This window comes from Corvus kubaryi, unplaced genomic scaffold, assembly GCF_017639235.1.
Source record: "Corvus kubaryi isolate FWS band 111438036 unplaced genomic scaffold, C.kubaryi_AGA036_p1.0 138, whole genome shotgun sequence".
Lineage (NCBI taxonomy): Eukaryota > Metazoa > Chordata > Aves > Passeriformes > Corvidae > Corvus > Corvus kubaryi.
In genome coordinates this window covers 20,559,505-20,570,281 of record NW_024580672.1, presented here as the reverse complement: position 1 = coordinate 20,570,281, position 10,777 = coordinate 20,559,505, and the positions used below count along the sequence as shown (strand labels likewise).

Here is a 10,777-nt window from a genome sequence, read left to right as displayed (position 1 = left end):
CTTTGTACCTTGTCACCTGAAAACATATGACAAACACTGATTAATCTTAACACCATCCCAGTGTGAGAGGTGTATATTATTATATCCCTCTTGATGGAAGGGGAATCGGCAAGTAAGAAATTAAGCAATTTACTTTCTGACAGTGGCAGAGCGAGGTATAAAGGCTGGGTGTCCTGATACCTGCTCTCTCCATTAACAAGAGATGTATTTGTTCTCCAGAGGATTTTTCACTACCAGGGGTAGGATTCCTTTGCCTTTGAAAGAGAAATAGCCTTTCCCACACTGCTGCATCTTACAGGTTTTGCCAGAAATTACATTTGGCACGTTGTTTCTGTTCCACTCTCTCCCGGAAGAAAATAATTGGGGGGAAAACATCAACATCGTAATCTACATTAAAAATATTTTTCCCCAATATAAACAGGATTTAAGTTTATAGTTGAAATATATTTTACAATAATAAGAAGCAGAACTAATCCAAATCTGTATTATTTTGCTGCACAGAATAATTTTTCCTGCAACTTGCTTTCAGAATAGGTAATGAAATGTTTTATATCAATATGAATGAAATTTTGCAGCCAACCTCTCCTGAGTCAGTGCTACGAACTCCAAAAAATGTTGTTTACACAGTTGTGTTGCAGATTTAGTATCCTGATTTCCTACCCTGGGTTTTATGTGTAAAACACTCTCCTCATGGGAAGAGAACAGCACTTTCTAGCATTGCTTATTTCACATCCACTGCAAGAGGGTTCCAGGCTCACATTTCTTGCCTTTTGAATGCAGTGTCTAAACAATGGGCCCACCTTTCTTGTACTCTGTCATCACCTTTTTTTCAGAGCAGACTTCTGTGGTCATTGTATTGTAACCAAATATTGTGGCAAAATTTACCATGTATGAGATCAATGCTAAACTGAGAATCAGGATATTAAGTCAAAACTCTGCATTTTCCACATGATCTGAAACACCAGAGCATTTAATCTCTTGATCAGGTTTTTTTTTTTTTCTGTGTGTGGTGTTTTTCTCCTTTCCCAAAATACTGCTAGAATTAAAAGATAAAGGGAGAATAAATTTTCTGCCTGTTCCACAGTCCTTGTCTCCCCCTCATGTTGAGGGTGTGGGTGCTGGTGCCTCCGGCACTCCTGAGAAACACCAGTGCCATCAGTTACATCAGCTTGGGCCCCAGGGCCTCTGTATCTTCTCCTGGCCATCCTGCTTGGGTCTGGATGCAGAAATAGGAAGAGAATAATTTCATAGAATTTCATAGAATCATAAAATGGTTTGGGTTGGAAGGGACCTTAAGGACCATTTAGTTCCATCCCCTGCTGTGGACACCTCCCACTATCCCAGGTTGCTCCAAGTGCCATCCAACCTGGCCTTGGCTGCCCCATCATCCCTTCCAGTGACGGGGCAGCCATAGCTTCTCTGGGCACCCCATGCCAGGGCCTCACCACTCTTACAGGGAAGAATTCTTTCCCAATATCCCATCTAACCCTGCCCTCTGGCAGTGGGAAGCCATTCCCCAATGTCCTATCAGTGCATACCCTTCTAAAAAGTCCTTCTCCAGCTCTCTCAGAGGACCTCAGGGTACTGAAAGGCTGTGATAAGATCATCCCAAAGTTTCTGCAGGGTGAACAATCTCAATTCTCTCAGCATTTCCCCATAACAGAGGTGCTTCAGCGCTCTGATCATCTCTGTGGCCTCCTCTGGACTCACTCCAACAGCTCTGTGTCCTCCTTATGTTTCTGTCCCCAGAGCTGGATGCAGCACTGCAGGTGGGGGTCTCACCAGTGGAGTAGAGGGAGACAATCACCTCACTTGCCCTGCTGCCCACACTGCTTGAATTTGCAAAGGGGCTGCTTTTAAGATTGCCAAAAAGAGAAAAAGAGAAGACCCTTCCTGCCCATCCATAAATATTTCATTCTGATCATTTCTTATTCATTTCTTGGTTCACTGGGGGTGTAACATTTCCTTTGCTGCCATGGTGGCACAGGAGGCAGCCCAGTTCCATGGCTCCTGGCCACGTCTTCCCCACTGGATACAGCTCTTGGTCAAGAAAAACTGGGACCACCAGAGCCGTCCAAAGAGGACATCTGGCCCTTGGCTGCAGGGAATGTGCAAATCCTGCAGCCCCAGATCCTGCAGGCAGTTGCTTCTGCTTGGCTTGGAGCACGGGAATAATAGGTTTGTTCCATTGAGGCCAGCACTTAGGGGATAAACCATCCATATGCATGAGTGTTCCAGTGGCAAGTCCCCAGTTAGGGTTTCCTGGCCCTTGTGAAGAGCTGGAAGAAGAGCACATCTCCCGCCCAAGGGCTGCAAGGCTGCAGGGGCAGGCTGGTGCCAGGGTGGTTTTCAGAGCCCAGATGAGCTCCTGTGCATGGGATGGAGGGAGTTTGGAGGTGGCTCTCTGGGTGCTGCTGTCACCCATGCGTGCGCTGGGCAGGGCACGGCCACCAGGCACAGATGTGTTGGTTTGGGCGAGGTTTCTATTGTGTGTCCGTCCTGTGACCCAAGGGCTTGTTAAAGCCTTTGGCTTTTTCAGAGGTAGTGAATGCTCCAAGCTCCCTTCTGACTTCCCTTGCAGTTGTTGAAAATCAGCATTTTTGAAATTTCATTTCTCTGTGGTGTGATTTTTTGCATTGTCAACCAGGGCTTTAAATGGTGACTGTTCTTTAGTAATTTCTTTTAAGACAATGGTGGAAGATGCCCTTGATCTACAGACCAGGATTTTATTATTTTGTCATATACATTTTTGGTAGATTTCTTCTGCTGTTTCAGAACAAACAAATGGCACCAATCTCACTGCATCCAGTTGGGAATGCATTTTATTCTTTAGCAAAATGTTGTTGTAATAAAACGTTTTTGTTGGTTAAAATATTCTCTGCTTTATTTGTAAGCCACAAATGTGTCTTCCCATCTTGACTCTCACAAAAGAAGAAATTTTCCAGTGTGCCTGAAGTTTGTTAGTTAATTCAGTACAATGCCAATCAGATATTCTCTGAGAATTGCATAAATAATCGTTTGGGGCCCATGTTTTGCGTGTCTGTGTAATATCCAGCATAATTTTCAAGATCCTCATTCTTGAGGGTGGAATTGGAGGAGAGAATGTTTGAAGAGGATTTGTAATATTTACTGCAATAAAGAAATTTAGGGATTACTCAAAGATCCTGTCAGTATTTGGGTCAGAAATATAGCCCAGAGGTATTAGGATGATAGGCAAGTATAAGCATTAGACTGTATTAGTGATTTAGCTATCATAATAGCACAATAGTCCATCATGTGATGGCTTGTGCACTAAACATTTATTGTGGATTAGCCAGGAAAAATGCTCAAGCTGTCTTGCAAAGAGACCAGAGACGGTGACTGTTCCTCCTTTCAGCGGGTCTGTCTTGGAAGGGGGTATATTGGAGGGCAAGAAATCTGTGATTGTAGCAGAGAAAGGCAAAATTGTTTCCGTCTGAATTTTTAAATTCACAAAATAAAATGTTGCCTTTGTAGCAGTAGTCAGCAAAATAAGGAGCAGTTGAGCTATTCTTCTTTGAAAAGGAATATTTGAGCATGAGCAGCCTGTCATAATTTAGATTACGTGTTTTGGGGAGCCATTTTAATATCCCCTCTGAAAACAATGACTCTATATGGAAATTTTTATTACATTCCCAAATAACAATTTTCTGTGCTGTGATTCCATCTAAATCCCTTTGCCTACTCTAAGTGTAAAAAAAGCTTAATCCATATGAATGTTGAAATACTGCTCAGTATAAATTGAGTTTTGTGTGATGTTTCTGAGTGTTTTCCTATTTCATAAACATGTACTTTTTCCAAAGGAAGCTGGAGATAATGGGCAAAAGTCTACAATTCCTTTTTGCTTTGTTAGGCCAGGCTTAAGATCCTTTGATCCTCCCCTCCTTCTCCATGACCTGTGTTAGGGTCTTAAAATTATACATTCCAGATTACACCTCCACAATTTTCTGTCCTGGGATGATGAAAGGATTTGCGTATTATGGTAATAATATAAAGAATCCTTTTGGAGCCTAGTTAGCGTGGCTAATTTGAAACCACAAAAAAATACCCCAAAAAAGTCATTTCCAACGCAAATTATAATATTCATAAAGTGCTAAACAGATACCTAAGTAATTTCTAATCGCTCTCATATTCTCGAGTATCTTGCACTGGCCTTTTTTTGGCCTGTCTGCTGGCTCCCATTTAATTTGTCCTTAGCTGTGTGCAGTGGATTAGCATTTCATCAGGTTGGATTAAGATTGAGCTGACACTGAAGCTTTCTTTCTTATTTTTCCATGCGCGTGTGCGGGGCCGAGCAGATCCATGCACGTTCCGTTATCCCGCTGCCCATCCCAGCAGCCTCCCCGAGCACGTGAGGGAGGGGGGACAACCGAAACAGATGAAACACGCGTTAAAAAAAACGTTAAAAAAACCACAAAATAATTTTTTAAAAACCCCAACATGCCCCGAGGGAAAAATTGCATTGAGGTTGCTGGCTGGGTCAGTGCGTGAGATTTCATCGGGCTAAAATGATGTCACATGGAGCGAGGGCTTTAGTGGTTTTATTTAGCTCCTAATCCCCACACACTGCTCGGCCAGTTGTCCATGTGCGCTCGCCGTCCCCAGCGGCACAGGATAAAGCATCTGGGCTGAGCGCGGCCGCTCTCCTGCGCGGCTGCTCCGCACGGCCAGGGGCAGCCCCTCCGCCGCATGCTCTGCCTGCTAAGGTTACCGACCATTCATAATTCAGGGGGCACTCGGAAACACAAAACCGCCCGCCGGTGGTTTCTGAAGTCCCAGGAGGGCTCAGGCAAAGCACGGTCCGGTTTGGATGCGTGCCGGAGAAGCGCTGAGAAGGCAGGCACCTCCTCTTCTCCGTGTCAGCGGGAGCAAGCGGCCTCGTGGCGATGCCCATCCCCAGCAAGCACCCCAACATCGGCCGCTCGCAGAGCTGGGACGCTGCCGGCTGGTATGAGGGAAACTGGGAGAGCGAGAACGCCTTCGAGTACCAGAGGCCACCGGGCCGGAGGAGCTCCCTGACCTATGGCGGTGAGGGTGGCTGGTACGAGCCGCCGCGGGCAAATGATATCATCTTGCAGGGCGGTGCGGAGCTGAAGCAAGAGGCGTACCCGTACCAGGATGCCACCTTCGCGCCGGGGCCCCTGAGGAAGGGATCTGTCCCCGACTTCGCCTACTGCGACCGGCCGGCGCCCATGGCGGCCCGGGGCTCTCTGCCGCCCCAGGATTACTACAGCGACCCGTCGCTGTCGGCGAGGTCACCCAAGGACCCCCGCTGCTACCGCGAGCACGTGGCGGGCAGGCCGCTGGCGAGCTACGGGGCGCCCGGCAGCCGGCTGTCCTGGGACCAGGCCGCAGTGCGCCCACCGGCCCCGCCGGACGCCGCCCGCCTCTACAGGGACCCCAGGCTGGCTCTGGACGGGCAGCGGATGCGTGGCAGAGATGTTTCCCCGGCGTGGTACGGCACGGAGCCCCCCGGCCCCCGGTACGCAGCAGAGCCACCCGCCTTCCCCAGCAGGCCGGGCTACAGCGATGGGGCAGAGCGGGCTCCCGAGGCGGCAGCGGCCAGGCAAGCTGCCCCCACCTGCCTGGTGGTGGATCCCACCACCAGCACCGGCACCAGCTACGGGCCAGGCAGGGAGAGCACCGGCGCTAAGGGTCCCTACGACAGCTACGAGGTGACGGGGGCGACTCCTTCCCACCCGCCGGTGCCCCCCACCTTTCCTGGGCCGGAGGGCAAGAGGAGCTTCGACCCCGAGTTTGTGGCTCTGCTGCGTGCGGAGGGCGTCTCGGAGAGCACCTTCGCTGCCCTGCTGCAGCAGGGCTTCGACTCCCCGAACCTGCTGGCCATGATGGAGGAGAACGACATCAAGTCGGTGGCGCCCAATCTGGGGCAGGCCCGCGTGCTGTCCCGCATCGCCCACAACTACAAGGCAGAGATGCAGCTGCAGAGGCAGGAGCGCAGGAGCGGGGCGCTGCGCCCCAGGACCCGCTCCAACAGCTTCAGCCACCGCAGCGAGCTCCCGGCAGAGTACGGGGTGCCCACCGTGGACGGCCCCGGCGCATCGCAGCACCCGCCGCCGCTGCAGCCGCTGTCCCCGAGAGGCGTCGAGATGCACCGCCGGCCATCCAGCGCCCCGACTCAGCACCTGCTGGAGACCACCACCTACCCAGCCCCCGCGGGGGCTCCTGCGGGGCCGCACTTCCTCCCCGGTTCGGGATACAATACCCCCCTGCCTTGCAGCACGCACCCGCGTCCCGCCTCTGCCTACTCTGCTCCGGTCGGCTTGCCCATGACGGCGGCCAACCCGCACGCCAGCCCCAAGACGGCGTACCCCACCACCTACACCGTGCCCATGGAGCTGATGAAGAGGGAGCGGACAGCGGCGGCGTCACCGGCACCCAGCCCCCACGGCAGCCCCCAGCTCCTCCGCCGGCCGGGAGCACCGGGGGACGGCGGCCTGGCACCCAGCGGACCCGCCTTCCCTGCCCAGCTCTCCCCGTACCCGAAGCTCAGCAGGCGCACGGGGCCCCCCGTCATCGTCTCCACCATGGCATCGCCTGAACCAAGTAATTACTGAAGGGGCTTAGTCCATGCAGTAGTTTAGAACCACCTTGTTGTTGCTTAACTTACCCCTCAAAAAACCCACCGTCAAGTGTCATTGGGGGTTCATGCCTAAATATTAAGACGCTGTCCTACTTAGAAAAGGAGGTGAAGGGGATTTCTGTGCAGGGCTGTGCCGGCCATATGGAGCTAAAGATGCTGGTTCTCGCTCTGTGGTTAAATTCCAAATATTTTATTTGTTTAGCCAACTTCAGTTAAACATGAGCGGTATCTCAGATAATGCTTCCAGGGTTAATCTTGCCGTTCCCGTTGTTTGTAGAGAACAGGAGATTAGACGCTGTGCTGGCTGAGCAATTAGGACTACAGGGTTTGCTGCAGATTGACTTTTTACCGCTGTTATCAGGCACAAATGTGTTCCTCCGAGGAAATGGTTAGCATTGTTTTGACTAAATTCATCAGATAGTTAATGGTGTTATTCGAGAATCGACTTACCTTTGGCCATTACCTAAGGCTTTTCTTCTTATTATTAATTTGCTGTTTTATCAGGCATACAAAATAAACCCCTTCATTTCCTTCTCGAGATGCCTGTAAGTGAAGCGATAGAGCTGTTAAAGTAATAGGGCTGTGCTTAAAACTAAAAGCCTGTCATTAAGCACTGGAACAATAAAAATGAATGGTGGCTCCTAGGCTTCCCTTCCCCTTCTAGAAACGCTCAGGCCCTTGGCTGTTTAGACGAAAAGCTGAACAATCCAAGCCGGCTCTGCTCCTCTGCTTTGGAGATGTATGTTGATGGTAGCACTCAGAGCCTGACAGAAAATTAACCCCAAAACCACCTGGAAAAGTATAAGAGAATTCATCGAATGCATTCGTTTGTGGTGTGGAAAGACACCCCTTGAAATGTTTTTGCCGGTAGTGACTCTGTGAGCAGGGAGTTTTCTCCCTGTGCAGCTCAGCTGAACTCCCATGCAAACAATTGCCGAACAATGTGCTGTACCAGCACACACACACAAAGCTTTAATGAGAGGGATACCATTTATAGGCATCGAGACGGTGCCAAGCTGGTGATGCCATTCCAGAGGAATCTAAATAAAGAATGATTTTGTGAGTGGAAATGATAAAGTTGTCAAAATGCAGACACTTGGCACACCCCTTTCCCTGCCATACCATAATTACACAGCTAGGAAGTAAGCGCCGGTCCTTTCACGCTTATGAGTCCTTTATGTAGCTGGTGTAATGTATTGATTTCTAAAAAATGCTTCAGTATTAGGCAGCATGTTCTGTGTTGACATGGATCAGATGCTAAAGTAGTACATCCAGGCAGTATTTTTAAATAAATGCAGCTAAAAAGATGAACTGGCATAATGTGGGGAACACAAATATGTTCATTTATTTGCGCTATGTCTGATTGAGCGGTCGGTGCCGACACAGCGAAAGCTCTGGGCTGAAGGACCTCCAGAGCACAGGGATTGAGAGTAATCTCCTCCACCATGGGAAACAGATCCCTCCTTGCCTGTGTCTTGTTTATTAACTGCAAACCTTGTTCTCTAAAAATCTTTAGATTATCCCTTCCCTCCACCAGAATTACTGGTTTACAGCAAGAAGAAGCCAGCAGCATTTCTGTGCTGTTGAGCTCTTTCTTGCTACTCAACCCTCTTTTTTTTCTTCTTTTGCCTACGACCATCTCATTTGCATGAGGATGACATTTGTTGCTCCAGTAATTTCATCTGATAATGGCCAGCTTGCAAAGCGGATCTGAAAACATATTCCTTAATTATGTGTTGCCAAGCAACGAGAGGGTTTGGCCATAATCACAGAAAGATTATCTTCTCATTGAAGGCCCTGAAAGGTTTAGCTGAAGTAGGACCTGTAAAATTGTCTTCATTTTTATTTATTTCCCCTTTTTCCTTTCCAAATAGCCTGAGAGGTTTTCTTCCTGTTAAACTAAATTTTAAAAGTAGAAGCCGACGTAGAAGGGTACGGATTAAAAATGAAAAAGTGCGGTGGTTTGTAGATGTTTGAGCTTTGTTGAGCAGGAGTGTTCACACTTACCCACGAGGGGATAAGCTGAGGTTAGAAATATGTTAAGATGTTTTAAAGCTTTGAGTGGATGGCAGAAACTTGACTAAATCCAGAGAAATTGTATTTGCCAGCAGGAAGAGCCAGGATTCGTTTTTAGGAGCAATGAGCCTTCTCCTGGCTGTAGCTTTGGCTGTGGATACTCAAGTCACAAGGTGAAAGCAAATTCAGTATTAAACTCCATCTCCAAATGGCTGCAAATATTTTCTGTTGGTGTAGGTTAATGTCTTCCCAGTCAGCAGAGGTTTATAAAGTGCATGTTACAGCCCAGTCATGTTTTGAAGCTTGTTATATGGATAAGACCTTAAAACAGGTAATTCTGGGTTTTTTTTAAGTCTTGTTGAGCTATGCATTGTAGTCTTTCTGCAGTGAGTTTTTCCTAAATATCCCATTTGTCATTTTGTGCTGAGTTTGACACTCCGTGTGCGTTCTGCACAGCTGTGTTCACTTTGGAGTTCAGGCAGAGGGCTTGCAGGAGGAAGGTGTCTTCTCCTGCCTGGTATTCCTGATGGTAGAGGCAGGATCCTGGGCAGGGATACAGGCACGTGCCACATGTTTATGGACATGGTCAGATAAGGGAAAACGAGGAATGAGATTTAGTGCTGCAACTGCTTTGCTTTTCATAAAATAATTATTAAGAAGTTAGATAAATTGCCCTTCCTGGGAGTTGCAGGGTTGTGTGAAGAGAAGGTGGTGAATGAGCAGCTTAAACCCTTTGCTGTGCTGGTAAAGTGACGTCTCCAGAGATGAGCCGGCTTCCCATGCCAGGAGCTCCCCTGCCACAGTTCTGGCAAAGCTGCTGCTCTCTGTGTCATTGAGACCTTGTCAGGAATAGCTGACAGGAATGCTCCTGCAGCCATCCACAGGATCACCAGTAGTGAGCACACCAAGTCAACTCAGTGGTGAGCAGGAAGAAAGCCCTGCAAGATCTGAGAGACAAACACATGTCAATAGGAGGGCTGAGCCAGAGCGGGTTTGTGGCCAGCCCCGTGCTGAGCTGGGAGGGAGTGCAGGGAAATAAATAGTCCAGGTCAGCAAAGCTGGTTAGGGCAGGCAGCATCTCACGGTCACTGATCACATTGCTGCAGCTCCGCCTCCAAATTTTGCAACTTCGATTCATGATGTTTGCTAGTATTTTTATTAGATTACTTAATTTACTTTTTCTTTTTGATCCAATGTTTTAGTAGTAAAGCAGTTGGCAGATGAGAAGTCTTGTATTTTTGTAGCTAGCCTGGACTTCTCCCAAACAGGGGCTGGTCCAGATTTCTGTTTCTGATGCTGTATTAGGGAGCTTAAATGGGAAATGGTGATTCATTGCAAATACGTGTCTTGGGTAGTTTTTCAAGCTCTTGTTTACACATGAAGATATGAAAGTGAATTATCACAAAAGGGGAGATGCTTCCCGCAGGGATGAGGAGCAGCGCTGCCCTGTAAAGTCAGGTGGGTATCATCAGGAAGCAAGAGAAAAATTACTTGGCTGTGAGATTTGGTTGAAAGCCTGACCTTTTCATGGGCAGGGAAAGCCAGGCTGAAGGCAGCTGCCCTCCTTGGACAAGTTGTTCTCTCCAGAGTGAAGGGAACTCACCCTCTCTCTTTTATCAGCTTAGAGCGCAGCTAGAAATGCTTTTCACTGATTAGCTCAGCTCTGCTTGTGCTCTTTAACACCTCGTTGTGATGCCTTTTATTGGTATTTTCTCCCCTGTGACAGATAAAAACTGCCTTAACCACACGTAATTGCAGGCTGAAACTCTTCACATGGGCAACCCCCACAGAGGAAAGGGCATAGGCAGGAACAAAAGCCTTGATGGCTGTTAAAGGATGGTTAAAAGATCCCATCAAAGATGGTTAAAAGAGCGACATTTGCCCACTCTTTTAAACTATTAATTCTTTTAACCTAATTAAAGCTATATTGCCATAACTTTCTATGGGTGGGGTTTAGCAGGATATTTCCTACACAATATAAATTTCCTGAGCATTTGTTGATGTTGTATTCTTTGCCCAGTACAGTGGAGAGCTCAGAAATCGACTTCAGGTTTTCTTGCCTGTGTTTTCTGTACAAACTACAGCACAGAATCACAACGTGTCCATGTAAGGCCGCTCAATTAACAATCTGGGCTGAAA

The 10,777-nt window shown here is 48.1% G+C and overlaps 1 protein-coding gene across 1 annotated transcript in view; it reads left to right on the top strand.

Annotated features, from left to right (window-relative positions):
* The first annotated feature begins 4,590 nt into the window (after positions 1-4,590).
* The window catches only part of CTBP2 (C-terminal binding protein 2), a 41,214-nt gene continuing 35,027 nt past the window's right edge, over positions 4,591-10,777 (top strand). The window contains exon 1 of the mRNA XM_042019553.1: positions 4,591-6,585. Coding sequence (XP_041875487.1) covers positions 4,905-6,585 — 1,681 coding nt within the window. The 5' untranslated portion in view covers positions 4,591-4,904. The remainder of the gene's footprint in view (positions 6,586-10,777) is intronic.